At 56.0% G+C, this 26,638-nt stretch overlaps 1 protein-coding gene across 1 annotated transcript; it reads right to left on the bottom strand.

Moving 5' to 3' along the window:
- Positions 1-588: 588 nt before the first annotated feature.
- SLC8A2 (solute carrier family 8 member A2) lies at positions 589-26,638 on the bottom strand. The gene is given in 11 exon segments (XM_087421453.1): positions 589-1,732; positions 3,549-3,827; positions 7,998-8,097; positions 8,386-8,510; positions 10,416-10,433; positions 10,582-10,685; positions 15,209-15,631; positions 21,113-21,777; positions 24,788-24,844; positions 24,846-24,907; positions 25,960-26,638. Coding segments are annotated over 11 exon segments (2,889 nt in total). The 3' UTR covers positions 589-1,355.

Below are 26,638 nucleotides of genomic sequence, written 5' to 3'. Positions count from 1 at the left end.
AGAAAAGAGACAGCGACTGGTGCCGATGAGCTAGGAGTAGAGGGGGGAGGGGGGTCACAGGTCCGGGATGCTGGGGTGATGCACAACAGGACGACAGAACGCTAAAAACCAGAGGGAAGCAGGGTGTTATGGGGGTTGCAGGGTCATCCTCAGGGTCCCAAGAAGTGGGCAGCACTCCCCACACCCCAAGTGTGTCCTTTGGGCAGGAAACATCAACAGTAAGAAAATGCAGACGGCCTACCAACAGATGGGTAGCCTCCAAAGTTAAAAATGCCCACCCAGACTCTCTGCCCCCAGTCCCACCTTCCCACCCTGCTCCCCATCAGGCAGAGATGTGGCAGCATTTGCTGGCTTGTAGCATTGGTCCTCTGGGACCCTCGGTCTCCTCTTCGAGGGTCCTGCCCGGATTGGCTGGCACTGAGGGCAAAATGAGCCTTCTAGATTGTCAGGGGAGATGGGCTGGACTCCCTTTGATTCCTGGCCTCCTCCCCAAAGCTGATTCTTATGGCTGGGGGAGTCTGCTGCCCTCTCAAAAGGAAAGTCTGTCACCCCCCCTTCCCCAAGACATGCACCCTCCCGCTTCCCCCCTACCCCAAACACACTATATACACACACAGCCCCCCCTCCAAGGCGTGGCTGGGCTCTCAGAGGTAGTGGAGGCGACTGGGGGCGCTGGAATGTGAGAAGTTGCAGGTTCCAAATGTTCCTCCTCCAGCTCTGAAACCCCAGACTGCTCTCCTCCCCTTCTCCAAGCCTCGAGGATGAGTGTCCTCCCAAGGCTCCCAGCAGAGAAATCAGGGAAGGCACGCCCCTTCCTTATGCACGACCCGCCCTTTCCTCCCCCAACTCTGGGGCTGCGCGGAGCTCCCTTAGGGTTGCAGGGAAGGGTTGAGATCTGTGACATTCTGGGATGGATCAGCCTCCTTGAAGGGTCCCCCAGGGAGGGCTAAGTTCTGAGGCCCTGGGGCACAGGTCCGTGGTGGTGGGCTCCTCTAGCGGAAGGAGCTCTTAAGGGACGGGGCAAGGCTGGGTGTCTGGGCTGAGAGATGATAGATTCTCTAGAAGGTCGCTGGGGGGAGGGTCTCAGGGGAAGGGCCTCGAGGTGGCAATCTCCCCAGGGGTGTAGACAGTAGCTAACAGGAATGGGCTGCAGTCACTCGCCAGAGGACCTGGAGAGGCTCCCAAGGGCAAGAGGAGGCTGTTAGTGGGGGCAGAGGAGAGGGGCGATCAACTCCCAGGAGGAAGGGAGGCTGAGTCCCAGAAGAGGAGGCTGGCTCTCTGGAGGCCAACGGAGACCAGCGAGTAGGCAGCAGGTGCAGCTGTCTCCAGGGGGCGGCCGAGTCTCTGGGCGCGCTCTAGAAGCCTCGGATGTGGCAGTAAGCCTCGAGGCTGGCGAACAGGATGTAGAGGAACCAGAGGCCCAGGAAGAGCGCGGTGGTGGCGAGCTTGGGGCCGCGCGGGCCGCCCAGCTCGCCGCCGATGTGCGGCCGGCGCCGGTAGAGCAGCACGGCGATGCCCACGAAGGCGAAGACGGTGAAGAGCGTGACGGAGAAGGCCAGCGTGCCGGTGCGCACCTCGAAGGGGCGGCCCTGCACCGCCCAGTACACGGCGGCCACCGACCAGGCCACGCCCAGGCCCAGGAACACGTTCACCGCGTTGGAGCCCGTCACGTTGCCGATGGACGCGTCCGCGCACTGGTCCTGCAGCGCCGCCACCTTGCTGGCGAACGTGTCTGCGGGGCAGAGGCGCGGCCGTCGGAGGGGCTCCGCCCGCCACCCGCAGGCGCCGGGGCTGCTTGGCCCCGTCGACCCAACACCATCCCCCCGCTCCAGACCCCCGTGTAGTGCAGGCCCCCTCCACTCCTGGAGCTCTGCTCGCACAGGGCTTAAGGCCCTTGACCCCACCCAAGAGGCGAAGCTGACCACCATCCCTGTGCCTGCTTTCTATGGGACCCGCTGCCTGCTTTCTATGGAACTCACTGCCTGCTTTCTATGGGACCCGCTGCCTGCTTGCTATGGGACTTATCTGCATTCAGTGGGGCCAACTACCTACTTTCTGTGGGACTCCCTGCCATTTTCTGTGAGACATGCAGCTTACTTTCTGTGGGACCCATTGCTACATTCTATGGGATCCGCTGCCTGCTTTCTATGGAACTCACTGCCTGCTTTCTATGGAACTCGCTGCCTGCTTTCTGTGGGACTCATTGCCTGACTTTTGTGGGAGGCAGTCTCTGCAATCTATGAGGGCTGCTGCCTACTTTCTGTGGGACTCGCTGCCTGCTTTCTGTGGGACTCACTGCCTGACTTTTGTGGGAGGCAGTCTCTGCAATCTATGAGGCCTGCTGCCTACTTTCTATGGCACTCGCTGCCTGCTTTCTATGGAACTCACTGCCTGCTTTCTATGGCACTCGCTGCCTGCTTTCTGTGGGACTCACTCCCTGACTTTTGTGGGAGGTAGTCTCTGCAATCTATGAGGCTTGCTGCCTACTTTCTATGGGACTCGCTGCCTGCTTTCCATGGGAATCACTTTCTGCTTCCCATGAACCCACTGCTTGTTCGTCAATGGGCCCAATCATCCTGTTGCCACCTGGCTGGATAAAATGTGAGGGTCAGGTCCCATCCACATGCACACCTTTCCCATCAGTTCCCCACTGGGTTTCCATCAAGCACACAGCCTGGTTTCTATGGCCTCCAGCCATTCCTGAACATCTTGCTAATAACTCGAGTCCCTCGTACGAGTCTCTCGTATGGAGGGCAGGCCCCAGGAAACCCTTTGCCAGTAGTGGCTCTCTCCAGGACCCACAATCTGCTCTCTAGGCCTACAGCGCCCCCACCTGACTGGTGAGCACACTGATGCAGAAAACAAAGGTGGCAGCTCCCCACGCACCTGCTATCCCCACTCCTGGGGGAAGTGCAGTCTCGGCCACCTGGTTCCTAAGGGACCCTCCCTCGGGTTTATTTGGGAAGAGAGTGCCATGGCCGTTGTGTTTTGATGGGACATATGCTTAGTCTCTGAGGCCCCACGAGTGTATTTCCTCCTCCAACATCTGGTTTCCACTCTGCCCCCTCATGTTAGTTAAAGCTTTGCGATGCACTGGCCTGGTTCCTATCATGCCCACCCACATAGTTCTATGGAATCTTCCATCTGGCTTCTTGGAGGGGGGGGCGGAGGGGGGATGACATCTTGTTTCTGTGGAACCCACTGAGGGGTCCCCACCTCATTTCTACGGGACCCCTCTCCCCACACCTGTCTCTCCAGTGCCCTGCCGCCTTCTTTCCACGGAATCCACCGTCAGCTTTATGCCATTTCCCACCACCTTAGTTCTGTGGGACATTCCACCGGCTTGCCTTTGGGGAGGATTCAATTCACATATTGAATTTAGGGGGCCCCCTGCCTAGTTTCTATTATGCTCACTGCCCTATTTCTATGGGACCCACCATACGGGTTCTGTATGACCCTGCCACCTTATTTCTGTAGGACCTTTCTCTTAGGCTCTACTGCCTGGCTTCTCTGAGACCCTACCCCAACAAGCGGTCTCTGGGGGTTACCGGGGATGGAGGTGCCCAGGGCCACGAAGACGACGGCGTTGACGGAGTCCTTGAGGCCAACGGTGCAGCCGAAGTGGGAGGCAAGGTCCCCAATGAGGGCAGTGAGCAGGCCGATGACCAGGATGCAGACGCCGAAGCAGGCCCAGCCGTGGCAGTACTCGGTGGGGGGCACGCAGGCGAACAGCACCTTCCAGAACACCGTCAGGAAGTGCATGACGTAGTCAAAGCAGGACGGCAGCCGCTCCTCCCGGGACCCGTCCTCCTCCTCCTCCTCGTCCCCTGTGGGCATACGACCCAGCTGGGGCACACACCCATGCCTCCTTCCTCGCCTACAGAGCCCCGGTTTTGTTTAACTTCCAGAGAGTCCCATAAAATAAACTGCTTTCCCAGAATCCCTTGCAGCTAGGAGAGTATATGGGCCCGGGGAAAAAGATTCACTTTCCCAGAATCCCTTGCTAAGGATGGCCATGTCCTTCGCTAAAAATATTCCTTTTCCCAGAAGCCTTTACAGCTACCGACAGCCATGACTGCAGCTAGAAATAGTCACCTCCTCTGATTTACTGCAGCCAACAGTAGCCACATGCTCAACTAGACTCACTTTTCTAGAATCCCTTATAGCTAGAGAGAGCTGTATACCTAGGTAACATGAGTTACTTTCCCAGAATCCATTGAGGCTAGCAACAGCCATGTCCTCAGATAAAAAAATAACCACTTTCCCAGAATTCCTTGCAGCGAGTGGCAGTCACGTCATCAGCGAAATACTTGCTTCCCCAGAATCCCTTGCAGCAGTGGCCATGTGACCCAGTCTGGCAATGAGACCTAAACAAGGGTTTCTGGAAGGCTCTATCTAGCTATCCTGATTTGGGTGCTGTGATACGGATGTGTCTCCCGAGCCTTGTAAAGGATGCCTCCTCCTTAGAGTTGTCTGTGTCACCGACTGTGACAGAATTTGACCCGCCTTTGACCTACGGTAACTCGTGTAATGGGAAGGCGCAAAAGAAATGTTCTGTCTCCCTCGCCCTAGACTGAGACGCGTAAAGCGATGAGTGAGGAGCCCCGACAAGACTCGAGTGTGCCAAGCATTACATCTGGGAGGAGGCTGATAAGAAACATCGTAACCCCGGACCAGTCGCTCAGAGCAAGTCAGGGAATAAAAGCCAGGCCAGCCGCCAGACCATGACGCCACCTCCCATGTTTCCACCCAAGGGCTCCTCAGAGGCCCTCCCCTGAGTAAAAAGGAATTGGAAACTAAAACTGGGAACTCAAATGCAACAGGCACGCTGCTCCTTCCTGCTTCCCTGCTTCCTCCTTCTTCCTGCCTGGAATGTGGGCTTGACACCTGGAGAAGCAGCAGCCATCTTGCAACCATGAGGGCAAAAGCTGAGCATGGGAAAGAAAAATAAAGAAGGAGCCTGGGTGTATAATGACATCACTGAGCTGCTGCTAACTCTTTATTGTCTCCTACAGATTTTTTTTTGTTTTGTGAGAAAAATAAACCGTAGTGTGTCTAAGCCACTTGGGGTCGAGTTTTCTGTCGTCTGCCACAGAATGCATCCTTAACTGGCCACGCTGAGACACAGCAGAGGTCAGAGCACGGTGGACACCATCTTGGGAGGGAGAGGCTGCTACGGCTCCATCACTTGGGGCTTTTCCCTGCCCTACCCCAAATCCTGCCTTGGCTTCCCACTGTCCTCAGACACAGGCCCACATTCCTGGGCTTGGCATTCCAGAACCTGCAGGCTATGGCCTCTGCTTACTTCTCCAGCGTTTCCCATCTAGAGGGAGACTCATGGTTATGTCTATGATTCTGGAGTCGTCTCTCTGGTGTCAAACCCTGGCTCTGCTGTGTGATCCTATATCAGTGTCCTAACCTCTCTGAGCCTCCCTAGCTGAAGAGATGGGAGTAATAATTGGCCTGCCTCAAAGAAGGTTGTGATGACTTTACGTGACATGAGGCAGGCCACGTGAAGTGCTCTCCATGTTGCCTGGCACATGTCCAGCGTGACTGCTATTGTGTCATTGTTGAAGGCCTTTTCCGGTGCCTGGGGGGATTCAAGATACTCCAAACCAAGTCCAGCCTGCAAAGAGCTGACGGTTGAGGCAGGGAGGTGAAGGAATTACGAAGCCCCCCGAAGTGCAAAATGGGACGAGATTCATCCCCTAAGGGAGCGAGCACAGCCCTTCTTGTGCTCACATAAAGAATCAAGGGGCTGGCCCGGTGATGCAAGGGGTTAAGTGCGTGCACTCTGGTGTGGCCGCCCGGGGTTAGCAGCTTTGGATCCCGGGCGCACATCGACGCACCACTTGTCAAGCCATGCTGTGGCGGCGTCCCATATAAAGTGGAGGAAGATGGGCATGGATGTTAGCCCAGGGCCAGTCTTCCTCAGCAAAAAGAGGAGGATTGGCAGATGTTAGCTCAGGGCCGATCTTCCTCACACACACACAAAAAAGAATCAAAAGGCAATTGTGGAACAAAACGTAAAATGATCAAGCCTGATGCAGATACTCTGGACACATTAATTAAATGACTTCACACAGGAAATGGACCTCGAGGCTGCCTGGCACTCAACACGTCTTCACTGTCGTCATCGTCGTGGTTATTGTCACTGTTTTTATTACATTATGGCTTCACTCCCCCCGCGCTCCGCCACTCCCTCTGATCGCATCCCTGGCTTTCTACAGCCCCGTGGCCGACACACGCTGGGCCCCCAGGACCCTCTCACACCCACAGTGTCACTTTCATGCAACCCTCTGATCTTTCCTAAGCCCCTCGAGGACCCGCTCTGGCTCCCCGCTGTTCTCGGAATGCAGCTCGAATTCCTGACCACATCCTCCAAGACCCCCGCACATACGGCCCATCTCCTGCCAGTTCCAACAGCCCCAACTCACACCCCGTCCCGCCCTCTCCCTCTTCCCTCCACGAGCCCTCTCAGCTCCAGGGGCTTCCCCATTCAAACCGCTCCACGGCCCCCCCGTGCGCCCCAAATGACACCCAAGCTCCCGACTGTGGCCTGTGAGGACCTGCAGAGTCTGGATCCTGTTCACCTCCAGCCTCATCCCGTGCCTCGTCTTCACACCTGAAACCAGTCACCCCCGCAATCTCGCACACTTCCAGACTCTGTTCTTGGTCTTTCCTCTGCCTGGAACGCCTCCCTATCTTCTCGCCCCTCCTGGCTAACTCCTATTCCCATTTGAAGACTCAGCTCAGAGGCCCCCTCCTCCAGGAAGCCTTCCCTGACCTCCAAGCTGGGTCAGACACCCCGATCTGGGCTCCCACAGCTCCTGGGGGTCCCCCGTCCCAGCCCTGCCCACTCTGGGTTGTCACTCTCTTGTGACAGATCTGTCTGCCCCACTGGACTGTGAGCTCCATGAGGACAGGGCCTGGGTGGTCATGGTCATCTCCTTGTCCCCAGCAATGTCCTGTGCAGAGCCGGGTACAGAGGATCTCGCAGAAATAGATGTCGAAAGAATGCGACTTCAGAGGGAGACGCCACTTCATTTCTATTAGGCCTACAATCTGGTGTCGCTAGACTGCTACCTGGTATTTTTCCATTCCTGAAGCCTGGTTTCTTTTGATCCCACAGACTAGTTTCTTTCAACCCACAGTTCCTCATGTGTTTTCATTTCCAACCACAATTCCTTGTGTGTTTTCAGCTCTTACCAGATAAGGGACAGAAGCCCTGAGTTCCACCTCGGCCCTTTCTGGATTCCCTGTGGGACTTCAGATCACTCCCTCCTCTGTCTCTGGGCCTCAGTTTCCCCAATCTGTATCACAAAGGGCCAGCGCTGGTCTCCAAGATAGTCTGTGAACCCAAGTGTCATAGTGTCCCTGGCCACAGGGGGGCAGTGTGGGCCCATCTGAGGCCTAAGGAGGGTGGGAACCACACAGGTGGGAGAGAGCTGGGTGCGTGGTGACTGTCGCCATGGCAACAGAGGAGCCCAGGATCTGTCTGGGGAGGCCACACCTTTTAACCTGTTCCCACCCTCCAACTGCCTGACATCAGGACCCCTCCTCCCTGTAGCTCTCCACCCCGTCCCTCTGTCTCCGCCGCAGACTTTCTCTCTGTCTCCCTGTCTACCTGCCTCTCTCCAGACAGCTGCAGCTTACGGACTGCATTCTCTACAACCCTCGTGCTGTCTCCGCATCTCTGTCCTTCTCCACGATTCTCTGCGTGCCTCTCTGTGTGTCCGTCTCTCCAGTTTGCATCTGTTCCCTCTCTCTTCCTTTGTCTTTCTGTCTCTGTCTTTTTCTTTGTGTTTGTCTCTCCCTGTCTTTCCCATCCTCCTTCTCTTCTCTATTGCTCTCTGTCCTTCTCTCCCATCCCTCCTTCCCTCTCTCGGTCTTTCCATTCGTTTCTCTCCCTCTTTCTGTCTCCCTGTGTCTCTCTCTGCCTCCCTGCCTCTCTGTCTCTCCGTCCCTCTCTTCCTCCCTCCTCCCTCCCCACTCACCTGCGCTCACCGTGATTGCCTCTAAAAACTGCTCCCTCCACGAGTGGGTCCCGATCACCAAAGCCAAGTTCGTTTTCTTGATGAGTTTATCCACCGTGTTCTGGGGACGAGAGAGTCGATCACCCCAGGGCAGCTCCATGAGGGATACTGGGGCGGGGGGCTCACACCCCCTGCTCAGGGGTCCCCAGCCTTCCACACCCCAGTTCTAACAGCAAGAGGGGAAAAGGGAGGCGTATGCTGTCCGCGGTGCTAACGGAGGGACCTGGAGGATGGCCTCGGACCCCTGGTCGCCCCTCCCTTGTGACCCTCACAGTTGATCCCCTCCTGGACCCTCCCCAGGGAAACGACCCAGGCAAGACTCCAGGAAGGTGAAGCCCCAGAAAATCACCTTAAAGTCATACGACTCCTCGATGATGACCTCCAGCCGGCAGTTTTCCCCGAGAACCGGCTTGCCCATTTCTGCTATCCTCCGAGCCTCCTCCTCCTCGGCCGACAGCTTCCTGTCCCCGTTCCCTGCAGCAGGAGGGATGGGAGTTAGACTCCAGGCAGGCCTACCTGTTCCCACCCTCCTTTACCACCTCCCATAAAGTAAACCCTGTCTGATCTCCTCTGGGACACTTCCTTGGTGTTGCCCCCACCCCAGCCTGCCCCAGCCTCCCGTCGGACCCCATCTTCCCCAACCTGAGACCCAGCTCCCGTGGCTGGGCCATGAAATTTAATTGGTGGGCAATGGGGTTCACAGGGTGGGGGCTGTGTGACCTTGGGCGATGCCTTAGCCTCTCTGTGCCCCAGTGCTCATATTCTAAAATGGGCACAATATAGTACCTACCTCATGTGGTGGTTGCGAGGGTTAAAGGAGTTAATTCATGTGAAGTGCTTAGGACTGTCCCCGGCACATGATAAATAGTCAAAAATGTTACTTTCTTCATTATTTATTTATTTATTTATTATTATTTATTTCTTTATTACACCCACATCATTATCATCACCACCACCCTCACGGAGGAGGCGTGGGCTCTAAATCCCAGCTCTGAAAGCATCCTAGAGTGTGACTGAGGTGGTGAGGAAGGAGGGGGATTCCATATTTCGGTACAAATCTTGGCCCCTCTACCTGGCCCTGAGCTCATTTATCCCCCCAGAGTCCGCTGACCCCTTACCTAAGCCCAGCCCTGAGCTTGATTCTAACCGTGACCCCAAATGTAATTCTGTCACCCACTCTGACTCCGAACCCCAGCTTTCAATCCCGGATCTGACTTCACTCCAACCCCAACCCGAAACCCCAATCCCAGCTCTATCTCGCCCTTAAACCTAACCATCAATCACCCCAAGCCAAATCCCACATCTGAACTCCAGTCCTAAACCTGACCCCAACCCCCAACTCTGACACCATCACTAACAAAGCACTTGATCACCCAAACTGCCCCCTTTCCCTCCTGGGCAAACAGCTGGACTACATTTCCCAGCCTTCCTTGCAGTTGGATGTGATCATGTGACAGAATTATGGCCAATAGAATGTGGGCACATGTGATAGACAGTGCTTCTAGGCTTGGCCCATGAAAACCTCCCCTGGGGCCCTCTGTATTCTCTCTCTGTCCTGTTTGCCAGCTGGATGTGGAGGGTCCAGGGAGAATACCAAAGCTCCATGGGACGGTGGAGCCACAAGATGGAATGGCCATATGGCAGAAGAAAGCCACCCACCAACCAAGCACACTTTCATAGAACTTTGCCTGAGCAAGAAATAACTTTTATTGTGCTAAGCTGCTGGGACTTGGGGGCCTATTTGTCACAGCAGCTTATATATATCATTTACCCTGACTAATATGATCTTTAGTCTAACCCCAATCCTAACCCCAAACCCCAGTTCTGATCTCAACTCTGAAACTACTCTGTCACTATCTCCAAGCCACTGACCTCAGCCCCAACTCTCACCCCAGTCTCTGATCCTGGTCCCAATTCTAACCACAAACCCCTCAAACTCCCCTCAGACTCCAACCGTAGCTTTGACCTAAATCTGACCCCAATTCTAATATGACCCCATCTCAAACCCACAAACTAACCTCCATCTTAACTCTCCCCTTGACCCTGTCCTAACCCAGCTCCCAAATCCCGACCGCATCCCAGTCCTAATCAACCCTAAACCTGATGCCCTCTGACCCCACCCCAAACCCAAATTGGATTCTTTGACTTACTTTTCCCCCAACCTTAACTACAAATAAGACATAATCTTGGCCCCCAAACCCCTAACCGTAACCCCAACTCACAGTGGCCCCACCAACGCTAAGGCCAGCTCCAGCCCTCACCCACTGAATCTATCTTTATCTCACTTCCAACTTGCCTCACACCTGACCTGTAGCTTGAGTCTCTGACCCTCCATCTCCCTCCCCACCCCAGTCACAGCCCAGAGGGAACTCCACTCACCTTGATTGAGCAGCAGTGCTGGGGAGAGACAGAGACAGAGAGAAAGTGAGATCCCTTCCCCGGGAAGCTCCGATCCATGAGCTCGAAAGAGGGCCCACAGTGGAGCCCCGAGGGGTCCCCCCCGACCCCTAACCTCCCCACAGTCCACGCACCTCTCAGCCCTCACCTGAAATCCCTCGCTTCAGCCACTGTGGCTGGCCCAGCTCGATGAAGAAATTGTCCTTCTTCTCATATTCCTCGTCATCAACTATCTTCACCTGAAGGGTTTTCCTGGGGAAGGGGGAGGCAGGACACCCAGATAACTCGCTCATTAGCCACCCAATTTCTCGAGCGCCCACTCCATCCCGGGCTCTAAAATCTCATTTAATCCTCAGGACCACCCTCGGAGGAAGGCTCTCTTATTATTCCCATTTGACAGAAACAAGCCCAGAAACAGCAGAGGAAGCTGAGGTTTATTCAACAGCAACCAGAGAGATCCCAACAAAACCTAAGTTAGATCAGGTCCCCCCCTCTGCTCAGAACATTCACATGGCTCCCATCTCACCCAGAATAAAAGCCAAAGTCTTTAGAATGGCCAGCAAAGCCCTGTGCAATCTGGCCCTCATTCCCTTTCCGGTCTCCCACCCCTCTCCCCCTTGCTGAATCACTCCAGCTACACTGGCCTCCTAGCTGCTCCTTGAACATACCAGGCCTGCTGGTGCCTCAGGGCCTTTGCACTGGCTGTTCCCTCCACCTAGAACACTCTTCCCCCAGGCTCATTCCCTCACTTCCTCCAGTTCTCTGCTCAAACTTCACCTTCTTTCTCAATGAGGCCCACTTCCACCCCCTTATTTAATACTGAACTCCGTCCATGCCCCCACCCCAGCACCTCTGGCTCTCTTACCCTGCTCTGTGTCTTCTTGGTTCCATACCACCTTCGAACACACCATCTAATGTGCTTATCTTGTTTACTGTTTGCCATTTGCCTCCTCACATTAAAACATCAGTTCTACCAGGGCAGTGATCTTTGTTTATTTACGCTCTTTGCCTAGAACGGTGCCTGGCATACAGTACGTCCTCTGTAAACACTTGCGAACTCTAATCCTTCAGCCCAGGAGACCCTCAGCTTCCTGCCCTCCCTCCCTACCACATGCGGAAGGTTAACTGAGTACTAATTGATTTTCTCAGCATCCCTGTTGCCATGGTAACCAGGGGGTGGCAGGGGAGGAACAGCCATAAGTTATCCGTCCCCTTCAGGCACACAGCCCACCCCCTCAATCACAAAGACCCACAACCCCAGAAGGCCCACAGCTCCACCACTAGTAGCTCTTTCTGCTGCAGGAACCACATGGCCTGGCCCCAGAACCAGAAACACAAACACCCAGCCCACACAGTCACCCAGCAGAGGAAGCACAGCCAATCACACCGCCCACACCCACACACCATCACACCCCGCAGCCATTCCCTATGCAGTGGCAAAATCGCACGGACCAGATGCCCGTTAGCACGACATCCCCCCACAGCCTGGGCGACATCGCCAACCTGCAGACCCCCGCTGCGGGACCACGTAGACTCTCCTTATATCTCGCTCTTTATGCCTCTTGGTGTCTGTTTATTCCCTTCAATGTCTCTCTCTCTCTGTATCTTGGTGTCTCTTTTGATCTTCATTCATCTCTCTGCCCATCTCTCAGTCTCTCTGTGTGTCTCTCTCTCCATCTCTCTGACTCTCTCTGTCCCAGCCTCTCCTCAGCCCTCTGCCTTTCTTTATCTGTGTTCTTCTCTCCCCATCTCGGTCTCTCAGTGTCCATGGAATGGAATAACCAAAGTCAACACAATTCAAGCAAAACGGTCTCAACCACAGTCACTCGACGGACCCATCTCAACACACAAATGCACAGGACACAGCGGCACTCATGCAAAGACAGACGCACACAAGACGGTCATGTGGGGACACATGCCCACCTCCAACCTCGCCCCCTCCCAGTCTCTGGATATTTTAAATGTTCTTTGGGCGGAAAGAAATGGGCGCCCCCCACTCCCACCCTAGAGGTGGGCTGGGAGCTGTCCGCGGTGCTGAAATGCCACAATTCCGCGCAAGGAGCGGGGTCTCCCGAGACACGCTCTTCACACACGGTGACACACGCAGACAGCTGCTGACACGGTGACACGCTGACAGAGTGATACACACACACCTCCGATGCTCACTCTTTCGCAGACACGCTGCGATCCACTGTCACGCAGTGACTGACAGGCAGTGACACGCGCCACAACTGGCGCCCTGACAGGTGTGCCCTCAGGGGCCCCAGGAGGAGGAGAAACTCGAGTGGTGGGGGACAGCAAGAGGCACTCGAGCTAGATCAGGGCAGGACTTCCTGAGATCAAAGGAAGCAGCCTTCCTCCCCAGCCTGATACTCTGTCACCCTCACGCCTGCCCTCCTGTTTTCTGGCAACTCCACTCTCCCGCCCCTCACGACCTCTGACCTCTGACCCAGTCTCTTTCTCATCCTGTCTCCCGTCATCTCTGGCTGACCCAAACTCTCTTTTCTCTCTGTAGCATCAGGAGCTGCTCTCCTTCCCTGAGAGAAGAATGTCTCTCTTTCTGTCTCTGTCATGCTCTCTGTCTCTTTTCTGTCTGTTTCTCTCTGCGACTCTGTCTCTCCCTGTCTCTCTTTCTGTAGGTCTCCTCTGTCTCTCGGTGACCGTCTGTCTCTCTCTTGCATTCTCTCCCCACCACCCCATCTCTGGGCATCTCTCCTGCGTCTCTGTGTTGATCCTGCCGGGGGCCGCCCCTCCAGCCCGGCTGCTTCCAAGCACCTCTAATTAGCGCCTGCCCCTCAGAAGACGGATGTGTTTCCCTAAACGCTAATTAGCCTCCTGTTCTCTGTCTCCTGAAGCCACAGCTGGAAGCTTGGGCGGGGGCGGGGGACAGAGGGTGTCCCAGCCTGGGGAAGCCGTGTGGCGGAGGAAGGGACCTGTGGGGTCGCAACAGCAGGAGGGAAGCGGGTTAGACTAGAGGAAGGACCGGAACATGCAGAAAGACAGCTCTCCCCATTCCCCCTGCCTCTTGGGTGTGAGAGATGGGGTCTGGGGTGCTGCCCTCAGCCCCCAACTCAAGTTCTCAATTCTCAGACAGAGAGAGAGAGAGAGAGAGGGAAAGGCATGGAGAGTCTGTGGCTGAAACACAACGAGTCAGAGAGCTAGATGCTGGGGACAGAGATCTAGAGATTAACAGAGACGCAGAGATGCGAAGGAAGAGAGGGGGAGACAGGGAGAGCAGTGAGAGGCTGAGCGGAGCTGGGAGGAGGGGAAAGAGCAGTGCGGTGGGGGCTCTGCTCGGTGGGAGGGGCGTGGGCGGCAGGAGGAGGGAGACAGACGGGCGTGCGGGGGCGGCAGGGAGCGGGCGGAGCGGGAGGCGCCGTCTGCATCCCAGACAGGCGGTGGGGGATGTGAGGCTGCAGGCACACACGGGGGGGACTGGACATCTGTGGAAGGGGGTGGCCGGGTGTCTGGGCCTGCGAACAGCCCTGACTCTGTTTTGGCGTGCGCGTCTGTGACTTTGTGTGTCCGTATGTGCCAGTGTGTGTGTGTGTGTTGGTTGTGTCTACATACGGACGCCCGTGTATCCAGCCCACCTCCCCAGACCCCACCCCACTTTCCTGAATTCCAGCCCTCCAGTTTCCCCGGTGTCTCCCCAGGCCCCGCCCCCCCTTCCCAGAGCCCCACTGAGGGGGTCAATCTTTTCCCAAAGCCGCGCCCATATTCCCCTTAGGTCTCCTGCTCTTTCCGCAGGTGGTTCTTCCTGCCCACAAGCTCCATCCTTTCCCCGGGCCCGCCTCCCAGGCCCCGCCCATCGCCTTAGCCCCCGCCCATCTCCTTAGGCCCCCGCCCCATCTCCTTAGGTCCCACCCATCTCCTTAGGCCCCCTTCCCATCTACTTAGGCCCTACCCATCTCCTTAGGCCCTACCCATCTCCTTAGGCCCCCTTCCCATCTCCTTAGGCCCCGCCCATCTTATTAGGCCCCGCCCATCTCCTTAGGCCCCCTTCCCATCTCCTTAGGCCCCGCCCATCTCCTTAGGCCCCGCCTTCCTCTGCTGTCCCTGTCTATTTCCTTGCGTCTCTACGCAGACCGCACCCATCGCCTTAGGCCCAGCGCCGTCTCGGTTCCACACACTCGCCCTCCATTTCCACAGACACCGTCCCCCCTCGACAAGGCACTCCCCTCATCTCCACTGGGGCCCCCAGCTCAGGCAGCGCTCCATCTCACCAGCTACCAATGAAGCCCTCCACACTCCTCTCCCCAGGCCCCTATCCTACCTCCTCTCCCCTCTCTCCTCACCTGGCCCTTCTTCCTCGGGTCCCACCTCTTCTCCCCAAACTGGCAGCCTAGTTCTCCCAGGCTCCGCCCACGTCCCATCCATCACCTTGGCCACGCCCCATCACTCCTGTCTCCTTCCTCCTCTCCCCTGCCCCCACCTTCCCAGACCTCTCCATTGCACGGGGCGTGGCCCCACCGAGGCCCCGCCCCCTCACAAGGCCCCGCCCCTAGCGACTCACCCACTCTCCAGCCACGCCCACCTCCGACGCCCCGCCCATGCGCCATCCCATCATCTCGGCCACGCCCCGTTACTCCTGTCTCCTCCCTCTTCTCCCCTGTGCCGCCCCCTCTCTGGGCCTTGCCCCGCCTTCCCAGACCGCTCCACCTCACGGGGCGTGGCCCCACTAGGCCCCGCCCATTCACAAGGCCCGCCCCAGAGACCCGCCCATTCTCCAGCCACGCCCACCCGGGCCCCGCCCCGCCCCCGGGCGCGCTCACATGGTCTCGTCGTCGCCGAACTCGAGCTCGCCGCACGCGTCCTCGTAGTGCACGCCGCCGCCGCGCGCCGTGCCGTCCACCGTGCGGTAGGGCAGGCGCACGGTGCCGCGCGCGCCCGAGCTGCGCACGACGCGCACGTCCACGGTGCCCATGCACTCGCTCACGTGCAGCAGGCGGTCCTGGAAGGAGAAGATGCCCGCGTGGTCGTCGTCCAGGATGGTGACCGTGGCCAGCAGCGGCGCCACCAGCCGCCCCTTGGGCCGCCCGCCGCCGTCGGGCTCGAACATGCCCTGCGCGTCGCCCACGCGCAGGTTCAGCAGGCGCACGAAGAAGTGCTCGTCCTCCTCGAAGATGTCGTCGTCGATGATGCCGATGCGCAGCTCCTTCTGTGTCTCGCCCGGCTTGAACACCAGCGTGCCCTCGCTGCGGCGGAGGAGGGGGAAGAGAGGGGCGAAGCTCGGTCAACGGCTGTGTCGGGGGGCGGGGGGGGGGAGGGCAGTCAGGGCGGGCTTCCCGGAGGAGGGGGCGGCGCCACCGGAGAACTCACAAGTATGAGGTTGGACAGGCGTTAAAGAAATAATACTGAGGGTGAATCAGGGTGGGTTTCCCGGGGGGAGGGGATGCAGGAGGGGAGCAAGACAGAGGTGTCCCCTCCCACCAAGGACCCATGAGGGCTGGCATTAAACAGGTGATGATGGGGGCCCGATCAGGCTTCGGGGGGGGGGGGCGGGGGCTTCAGTGGGCAGGAGTGAACAGCACATGCAAAGTCCCAGAGTGGAGAGGGAGCCTGGAATGTTCCACAACCAGGATTCCCAAACCTTCATGTGCACACGAGTCGCCTGGGGGCTCTTGTTGAAACGCAGATTCTGCTGCTAACTGCAGGTTTCTAACCAGCTCCCATGGGATGCCAACGGTCCTGGTACCTGGACCACACTTGGAGTAGCAGGGATGGAGGGCCCAGAACTGCCCTTGTCGCGCTTCTTATAAAAACCCTTCTGCGCTCCCGGGTACCCAAGAGAAAGTCCTCACTCCTTAACTTGGCATCGTTTATTCACTCAACAAACACTCCCTGAACACCTGCTCTGTGCCCTGTGCTGGGTGTGCTGGGAACACAGCAGTGAACAGGCCCTGTCCTCGCGGGGTCACAGCCCCACGGAGGGCCATATCTCAGTGACGATCACACAGTGAATGATTTCATTACAGTTCACTCATTCAACAAATATTTACTGAGCTCCTGCTGTATGCCAGGCATTGTTCTTAGTGTTGCGGAAACAGCAGCAAAACCAGATCAGAGAAAAATCTCTGCCCTGGTGGAGCTTCTGTTCTAGTGTCTGACACGAATAATAAACATAATGTCAGGTGGTGATGGGGCTATGGAGAAAGAGGAAGGAGGTAGAGAGTGAAGAGAGGGAGCTGTGTGAGGGTGGTCAGGGAGAGCTTTTCTGAGGGGGTGACATTTGAGCAGAGACCTGAGGGAGGGAGCCATGTGGAGGAGATCTGGGGAAGAGCATTCCTGGTAAAGGGAACAGCCTGTGCAAAGGCCCTGAGGCAGGAGGGCCTGGAGTGTTTGAGGAACAGCGGGGAGGCCAGTGTGGCTGCAGCAGAGGGAGCCAGGGGAGAGGGTGGGAGATGATGTCACCGAGGGAACGGGCAGATGTCACAGGGCCTTGGTGAGGACTTTGGCATTTACTCCGAGTGACACACGAACCACAGGAGGCCTCTGAGAAGAGCAGGGACGTGAGCTGGCTTAGGTTTAAAAGAGAGTCTGTTTAAATCTCTAAAGCACACGCAAGATGCTCTATCATGAGGCTGGGGAGGGAATGAGGCAGTGACATTGGATTAGTCAGGGTGAACCTTGAGGGGACAGGGGACGAGTGGGCTCCTGGCAGGGCTGCAGACACCAAAACGGCTCTGGGATGTTAACGCATCTCGAAAATGTACAATTTCCCCTCCAGGCCCCTCCCACCAGGCACAGAAGGTGCTCAGCAACGTCTCCAAAACGTGCTATATGACCGATGTGTTTACTCTCATTACTATCGTCACTTTCAGAAGAAAGGGGTCCTGGGCTCCAGTTCCCCAAGAGAAGCACAGCCCTGCGGGAGGCGCAGAGGGGCCCCAAGATCCTGGCTAAGAGGCAGAACCGAGGACAAGACCTGGAGTTGGGGGATAAGGGGCTCCCCGGTGCTGCAGCCCTCAGCTTGGGGGACGCGGTCCGTGGTGGCCGAGGCACCCAGCGGGTGGGCCAACCTGCTCTAAGCCGGGCTGGGCCACCATGCCAGCTGTGCCAGCTGTGGGATCTCGGGCAGTTAGGATTCTGCAGCCCTCTGGGCCACGGCTTCCTCATCTGTGAAATGGAGCTATTAATAGTGTCCACCTCCTGGTGGTGGAATAAGGATTGAGTTAATACAGGAGAAGCACTCAAAAGTTAGCTAGTGATATTTGCATATTAACGTTAGAATCTTAGAATCCTAAAGTTATGGGATGTTAGCAATGGAAGCTTAGCGATAGGAGAATGTGGGGGATTCTAGCCCCATCTCTAGCTAACAAAGTGGGCATCACCAGTAAAGAGACAAACAGGAGTCCTGTGCCTCCTGGACACAATGCACCGAGGAGGACACAGCATCCCTTGCATGGATTCCTACCCAGAATGCATCACCTGAATCTAATCATGAGGAAACAGGAGACAAACCCGAAGTGAGGAATGTTCTAGCAACTGGCCTATCATCTTCAAAAGCGTCGGGGTCGTGAGAGTCACGGAAAGGCCGAGGGACTGATCTGGACTGAGGGAGACTACAGAGGCATGGCAGCTGAACACAGCGTGTGGTTCTGGGTTGGATGGGAAGAGAGGGAGGCAGTGAAGACACAACCGTAAAGGATGTCACAGGGCCCCTGGGGAAGTGCAGGCAAGGGCTGTAGATGGGGTAATGAGACTGAGTCAGCGTTATGTCTCCCGAGGGCGGCGATCGGGCTGTGATGACGCAAGAGAATGTCATTAGTCTTAGCAGACGCACCCTCAAGTGCTTATGGGTGGAGGGTCATGCTGTCTGCAACTCAGGCTCATATAGTGCCCCGATTATTAATATTCTTACATATTAAAGAGAGAGAGGGATGCAAATGGAACAAAATACGAACAATTGGTGAATCTGGGTGAAGGTTATATGAAGGTGCATCAGACTCCTTGCAGCCCTTCTGTAGGTGTGAAATTTTTCAAAATAAAAAGTTTGGGAGAAAAAGAACATGGGAATTGTAGAAACCAGGTATCAGAATCATAGAAGGCTAGATCCACTGGAGGCACAGAATCTGAGAAGATTAAACTCTGAGAACCATCAAGTCAGAGACTGGATTAGAATACCAAAATGTGGGAATCCTGGAATCTTAGAACTTTAGACCCTTAGCGTGTCAGGATCATAGAGGCTTCAGTCTCAGAATCTTGGAACAGCTGTGCTGTTTGGGGGCTTCAGAGATCATGTTTAATTTGGAGAAACTGAGGCCCACATGGCCATCCTAGCCCATGTGATATCTGTGGGCAAATTAGAAAAAGGCTTCTCTCCTTCAAGACACTTTATTTCCATGAGTCAGGAAATTGTCATAATAGACACACAAATCTACAGTGGCCACCACGTGAATAGAGCATCCTTAGATATGGTGCTCTTGTGCAGTGCACAACCTCAACAACTGTACGTGGCAGCCCTGCCTGCTTAGACTGAGGTAAGGACTTGCCCAAGGAACAGGGTCCAGGGCTAAGCTTGGACTCAACTGAGGTGTCCTCCCTCCCAGTCCTGGAGCTAAGCTGCCTTGATAAGCAATGTCGGGCCTGTGAATGTCAACTGGGATGAAAGAGCAGGGGTGGGTAGGAAGGTGTCACCTCTTCCTAGCTCTTTGGTTCCACCACCAAGCAGCATTTACTCCTTCCATTCAAACACCTCAGTCCTGAGGTTCTTTGCAGGTGAGAAGGCAGCCTCTCATCCCAGGAGGTGACACCTGTACTCACTTCCGTCTGCAGAGGCTCTAGGCTTCAGACAGGGGTAATGCAGACCAGAGATGTGGGCAGGAGTGGAAAGGTGATGAAATGATTGAGTGACAGCAACCCCCAATATGGCGAATGCCTTTTCTTCAATCGAAAGAGGCTGGGATACGTGGGCTGGTGGGGGAGGACGGAGGGAGGAAGTCACAGGTGGCCCAAGGGGAATCCTTGCTACAGGATGACAGAACAAAGATCTGTGAACGGTTGTGCCCCACTTAGGGGAAGGCTGGGGAGGGGCAGGATAGGAGAGGTGGATGGGCACGGGCAGACAAGAGGATCCTAGACTGACTGAAGTGGAGGAAAAAACCTACAGAGGTCAGAAGCAGTGGAAAGATACAAAGACGTGTTGGGGGCAGAGAGGGGGGACTGGGCTCCTGAAGCTGTTGCTGAGGCACAGAGGCGGAACTCGAGATCTATGAAGCAGAGAACTCAGCCCCAGCGAGAGAAGGGCCAAAGGGATGAGGACTGGCTGCTGCGTGAGGGCAGAACCAAAGATCTGGGCCGGCCCCGTGGCTTAGCGGTTAAGTGCGCGCGCTCCGCTGCTGGCGGCCCGGGTTCGGATCCCAGGCGCGCACTGACGCACCGCTTCTCTGGCCATGCTGAGGCCGCGTCCCACATACAGCAACTAGAAGGATGTGCAGCTACGACACACAACTATCCACTGGGGCTTTGGGGGAAAAAATAGATAAATAAAATTTAAAAAAGAACCAAAGATCTGTGAACAGTTCAGCCTCAGCTTTACCCCAGGGGGAGGATGCAAGGGAGGTACGGCGGGCAATTGAGCAGATGGAACCCGTGAACAGCCCAGCCACCAACACTCTCGCCCCTGTGCTCTGCTTTATTCTTTCTTACCCCTGACATTTCCACGTGTTCAGTGTATACTTCCTAATGGGCTTTCCCACGCGGATGTCGGCCACATGTGGGCAAGGATTGATGTGTTTCCCTCACCGCTGGCCTGCACTGCCCAGATCTGCTTCCGGCGCATCGTGGACATGTGATAAATATTATTATGGCAGAAACTACAGGAAACTTTGCACATCAGTTAACACAATGGACTATAAAGCTCTAATTCTTGAACGAGTGTGGTATGGACAGAAGAACTGCAAATACAGAGTTTCGTGGGCCAAGTGAGGACAGAGGAGTTATCTATCTTGTTTATTGTTCTCTGTGGGGCCCCTAAAAAAGCATCTGGCACGTCGAGGGTGCCCAGTAGGAACTGCCGAATGAGGCTGGATCAGAGGTCTGCTCAGAGAGGGGTGAGGGGAGGGGCTGGGGCAGTGACACAGCAGGGTGCCAAAGGTGGGTGGCTTTATGGTGGAACTGAAGACCTGGGGACAACGTGGGCACCGTCTCTCTCCTCTTACCCTGCTTAATTCCCCCGTAGAGCACTTACCATCACCTGATGTTTTTATAGGTTTCATAGTTTACGACTTTATTGCAACTTGAGGGTAGGGATCTTCGCTGTCTTGTTCACCACGGTATACCCCTGGTATACAGTAGGCGCTCAATAAATACGTTGACTTTAGTAACGGCGTGCGCGTGTGTGTGGAGGGGAGGGTGCTCGTTCTACCAGGTAACAATACACCCAGTGGAGCTGTAAGTCACACAGCGTGGCGTCCAGCACAGGAAGCCACAGGTAGCTAATGCACGTGGGAGGGGCGGCCTGTGGCCAGCGGACAGCCGTGCTGTGTGTTTTGTCCAGCCGGGCGTGTCACAGGGCTGGGACAAGTGTGTGCCACGCAGCAGGCTCCCCAGAGTGAACGAATGGGCGCAGACTGCAGGTCTGCGCGCGCCCGGGTAAGGCCGCGCGCGGGAGGCGGCGCCCGGGTAAGGCCGCGCGCGGGAGGCGGCGCCCGGGGGAGGCGGCGCCGGGGACGCACCTGTACTCGTAGTCGGAGCCGGCCTTGGCGGAGCCGTCCTCGGTGCGGTAGTCCACGTAGAAGGTGCTGTTGCCCTCGCCGCCCTGGCAGGTCACCGACAGCAGCACGGAGCCGCAGTTCTCCAGGCAGTGGTAGAGGCTGGGCTCGAAGAAGATGCGGCTGGCGCCGTCGTCCTCGTCGTCGCCGGGGCCCTCGGCCGGCGCGGCCCTGCGCGAGGCGTCCGCCGCGTGGCGCCGCAGCACGTTGCCCGCGCCGGTCATCAGCCGCGTGGCCTGGATGCGGTAGAAGGCGCGGCTCTTCTGCTGGTGCAGCAGCGCGTAGTAGTTGGCGATGCCCACCAGCTGCTCCAGGTCTTTGTCTGGGTGCTTCTGCTTGAGGTCTTTGAGGATCTGGATGACCTCGCGCCGGCTGGCGTCCAGCTCGCGCGCCTCGGCGGGGCCGGGCCCCAGGCCGCCCACCTCGCCCGGGACCTCGCCCCCCACGAACGTGCCGTCCAGCTCGATGCTCTTGGGGGGGTCGCCCTCGGCGCCGATGATGATGCCGCTGCGCGGGTCGGTGCGGTAGCGCTTGTACACGTACTTGTAGAAGAGCAGCCGCTTGTCCGCCATCCAGGCGAAGACCACGCACACCGGGAAGAAGACGAGGGTCAGCAGCGCCTCCCACACCTGCGGGCGGGCGCGGGTCAGGACCGCCGCGCCGCCAGGGGGCGCGCTCCACGCCGCCCGCCGGCCCGCCGCTGCGCCCCGGGCGTCGCCGGGCGCCCCCCGCGTCCCTCGCCCGCATCCCTCTCCATCCCTCTCTCTGCCCCCTCTTGGTCGCTCTCGTCTCTGTCCACCTCTGCCTCTCCCCAGTTCTCTCCGCCTGGTGTCCTCCTCCATCCATCCTGCCACCTTTTCTCACGCTGAGGACACGCCCAGCTGCCCAAGTGCCAGGACCACCTCAGCCCCCACTGAGCAAGACAGGTCCCCACCCTGCAGTCCCAGCCGCCGTCAAGGGGTAGAGCCTGTCTCTCTTCCTGCCTCTCGCCTCCTCCATCTTTTTTCTCCCTGCTCCACGCCCCCCACGCAACCCGGGAGGCCTCCACTTCTCCACACCCCACCCATCGCCCAGGGCCTGCTCTCTGCTCACCTCCTCCCCAAACTCCCTCTGTTCCCCCCACCACCAGCGAATACAGCCCTTGCCAGACTCTCCCGCCTTAGGATTTCTTTGGCCCTTGGGGACGGGATTCTGACTCTAAAAGAGGCACAGACTTGGCTCGGCATGTCACAGCCTCCTAAACCCAGTTCCCATGCCTACATGCCACCTCCCCAGAAAGAAGGCAATGCTGAGTTCAGACCCCGGTTCCAGAAGAGGGACGCCCGGCCCAGCCTCTTCTAAAATGGGGACATCCCCAAGACCAGACGAGCTTATGCACCTCTAGCACTTAGCACTGTGGGTTCTGTCCGACAAATGGGAAATACTCAAGAGGGGGAATTAACATCACCATTATTATTATTATGCACGCTATTATTTTGGGCTCATTGAGGTCCAGGACTCAGTCTGCCCACGGCCTGACAGAGGCCTGGGCACAGACAAGAACCATGCACCAACACTCGACAGTTTGCCCTGAAAATATTCACGTAGAGGCTCCCATGTTACCTTTCTCATCAAACATAAGGAAGAAAAGATTAAAGAATATTGACAATCAGATGGCCCCAGGGGTATCTTTAAAATGAGCCTGGCAGGGAAAATATCTTTTAAGATCCAATGGCCCTGTCCCCTTGTCGCTGTTTACTGATGGCTTCGAGAAAAGGCAGGACTAGGAAATAGTGAGACGGCACAAAGCCGCCAGGCAGGTGTGAAAAGCAGCCGAATTTTCAGCATAAGCTGTAAAATGAACTCTCCCGCCTTGTAACTGAGCTGCCCACTGTGGATATTGGGGGGGATGCTCTCTTAATCAGAAGACAGTCTCAAACCCCTAGGAGTCGCTGTCCTGCCCGCAGGGAAGTAAAAGGTGATTTTAGTAGATTCACCTCTTCCTTCTAGGCACCCACTGTGACTGGGCTCCTGGACGTGCCCACCCGGGGAGGGGAGGGGTCCCTGTCAGGTCTCAGCGAGCAGGAACGCCCCCCAGAGGGAGTATCGGAAATCTCCGGGTGTTTATGGGTTGCCACCATAACTGAGGAGGGGGATATGGTCCCAGGGGGATAGCCATCGACTTGTGGGACAGTCCCACACAACACAGAATTGTCCCACATCCTGCCTGACTTCCAAACGTCCCACTGGACATTCAGGTTGGTGAAAACCCTGCTTATAATAATGGAAGTCTAGAACTCAACGCTCTTTTAAGTATATATGAAGTATTTTCTGGTATGGTTTACGCCAAATAAGTTTTTTTTTTTTTTTTTGCTGAGGAAGATTGGTCCTGAGCTAACATCTGTGCCCATCTTCCTCTATTTTGTATGTGGGTCTCCGCCACAGCATGGCTGATGAGTGGAGTAGGTGAGCCTGGGATCCGAACCTGCAAACCCGGGCTGCCAAAGCTGAAGGCGTGGAACTTAACCACTACGCCACCAGGCCAGCCCCCAAATATGCTCGTTTTTAATCTCGTGGCTACCTGCTCCTCTGCTAGACTCCTTGCAAGGAATGGTTTCTGATCTTTTCCTTTATCTCTTAAACCTAAACTTGTTCATTATCATAAGGCGCTGGCTTCTCGCCGAGGCATTTACATATGGAAATGCAGGCTGTTCTATTCCAGGTTACTTTCCTTTATATCAAGTCCGGGCATTATACTGATTTTTGGGAAGCCAACTGCGTAGGATGTTCATGAACGGGAAGACCAGCTCACATTTACTCTGCTCCAGGCTCGATTCTAAGCCCTTCCACAGGTAGCAATTCTCTGGACCCTCACGGCAGCCCTCTGAAGTCGGTACTGTGATGGGCCCCACGAAACGGAGGCACAGAGCAGGTAAGGAACTTGCCCAAGGTCACACAGCGAGGAAGCAGCAGAGGTGGGATTTGAACCCAGGCCTCTGGCTCCGGGGTGCATGCACCAAACTCAGAGACTCCAGTATTTAAGAATTTGACATCAGCAGAGTAAAGGGAGGTAACGCAATATCTGTTATAAAAAGAGAACGTTGGGTATGACGGTCAGGACCCATTGGGCTAGTCCCCCTGTCTCCATGGTTCAGATGTGAAAACAGCACTACTGGAGAAAATCCAGAGCCAGACCCATCTTCTCCGTCCCCCAGTTCACTGCATCTGGGAGGAACTGGGGTCATCTTTATTTCATGCCAGTTCTCTCGTGAAAATGTCCCCTAATTCTGGTGTCCACGTTACTCCCAAGGGGATCCTCTGTGGCTACTTCTCCACCCAGAGCTGTGGCGTTTTATACCCTCTGTTGCCACATCTGTGCCAGCTCCTTCTCAGGGGGGAGTCTCTCCTCCGCCCCCATCCCTACCCCTCCTCTCGCACACGGTGTCTAAAATTCTTTTTCACAGTTTTACCATAGATCCTTGTCAAAGACCGTTTTGAAAACCTAAGTCAGGAGACCATCCTAAATTTTTAATAGCGCCTAAGAACTGATTCGTCGTTCTGTACTTTTCGCCATGGCAGCCAGGAAGCTTAGAATTACAGCCATGAGGTAATCGCAGTAACTGGCTGTCTCCCTCTCCTCTCTCTGTCTTCTGATGCCACTATCTCCCCCTTTCCTCGCTGTAGTTTCTGACCCCTCAGTTCTGCCTTTATAGCGTCTGCGAAGAATTTTTATACCTCTAGCTTCAGATCCTTCCTGGAAAGAAACGATCACCGGGAAGACTTTACAGATACGCATGAATGGATTAGACACGTGTGTGAATGAATCCTTGGCAGCCTCAAATAAATTATGCATGTGCGTGAACGAATTAGGCCAGTCCCATAAATAAATTATGCAAATGTAGGCGGCAGCGGTGGGACTGTGGGAAATAAATTAGGCAAATATTTTAAAGGAAGCAGCTTGCCGGTTAAGACACTGGACAAATGAGAGGCAAATGATGATGTGAATGTGGACGTAAATTATGCAGCTGTGGGTCTAAATTTTGTTTCATTATTGGAATAAATTACGCAAAGTGGTCTTTGCAGTGGACTGGGCTTATACCCGTGTCAGATTGGATGTGAGTATAAATTACACTGAAGTGGCATAAATTATCCTAACATCAGAAATCAATTATGAATAATGAATGAATTATGCAAACCACGAGTGCATATCTGGCAAATACAGAGCTAGATTATGCAGATGTGGGCTTGTATCTAGGCAAGCTCATGGGTAAATTATGCAGATCACACCAAGTTACCCAAACCAATTAGCACGGTCAGAAAACACCAGGCTGGATTATGCGAGTGTAGCATGGATTATGCAAATGGAGGATGTTTTATTGCAAAATTGAGAATAAATTATGCAAAAGACAGGGAGTGTAGGAAAACACGTGAATATATCTAGCTAAACTGTGAACTGCAGCATGCGTTACACAGATGACGGGGACTCTGTTAGCACACATGGCACCATTGTGAGCGTTAAAATGTGCCCCTTCTGGATGGGCTGGATGAGTATATTGCCAAACGGCACCCCCTCTGGGCAGATGAGCCCTTTCCAGGGCCTGCAGCACCATCCAAACACGGCTTGGGAGCACCCACTGGACTCCAGCCCCGACTTGCCTTCTCCAGGCCAATGCCCTTGTGCAGTGCGCGACCTGCACAACCATACCTGGCAGCCCTCTCAGATGTAAGCAGGTGTTTCTGCAAATATGCGCATTGACTCTCTGAGCCTAGGAAGCCACCCCTCTGGATTTTGCAGACAGACATGCATCAAGGAGGCGTCCATGGGCCCTTGCTCACCTGGACCACCCCTGGGGAAAAGACAGCAAGGATGAGATAAAGCCAGACGTAGGCGAAGATACTCCAAGAGGCAGTGACAAAGAAGACTCTCAAGTGCTTGATCTTGCGGCTCTCGCCGGCCGGGATGACGTAGATGCACACGGCAATGACCACGAACATGTTGAAGGCGGCGCTGCCCACGATGGTGCCCGGGCCCAGCTCACCCGCCTGGAAGTTGTGGCCGCAGACCTCGATGACCGACAGCAGGATCTCGGGCGCCGAGGAGCCCAGGGCCATGAGCGTGAGGTTGGACACCGTCTCGTTCCAGATGCGCACCGTGCCCACGCTGGTCTCGCCGTTGGCCTTGGTGATGGTGATCTCCTTTTCCTTGGACGTGATCACCTCGATGGACGCCATGAAGCGGTCGGCGATGATGGACACGCCCAGGAACATGTAGACCATGGCGACGAAGTAGACCACGGCCCGAGCTGCCTTGTCGCCCAGCGATGGGTCGTCGGGCTCCCACACGGGGAGCAGGACCCCCGGCTGGCAGCGGTTGGAGCCCTGGCAGCCCCCTGCGGTGGCGTCGCTGTCATTGGCCGGGGGAGGCGGCAGGGAGGGGGTCGGGGTGGCTGCCCCCGAGCACGGGGGAGCCCCCAGGAGGAGTGCGAACCCCACCAAGGCCAGGGGAGCCAT

Source organism: Ceratotherium simum, chromosome 33 (genome assembly GCF_057802395.1).
Source record: "Ceratotherium simum simum isolate JZ-2026a chromosome 33, ASM5780239v1, whole genome shotgun sequence".
Taxonomy (NCBI): Eukaryota; Metazoa; Chordata; class Mammalia; order Perissodactyla; family Rhinocerotidae; genus Ceratotherium; species Ceratotherium simum.
The sequence above is the reverse complement of the archived record's forward strand: the minus strand, read 5'-3'. Positions and strand labels throughout refer to the sequence as shown.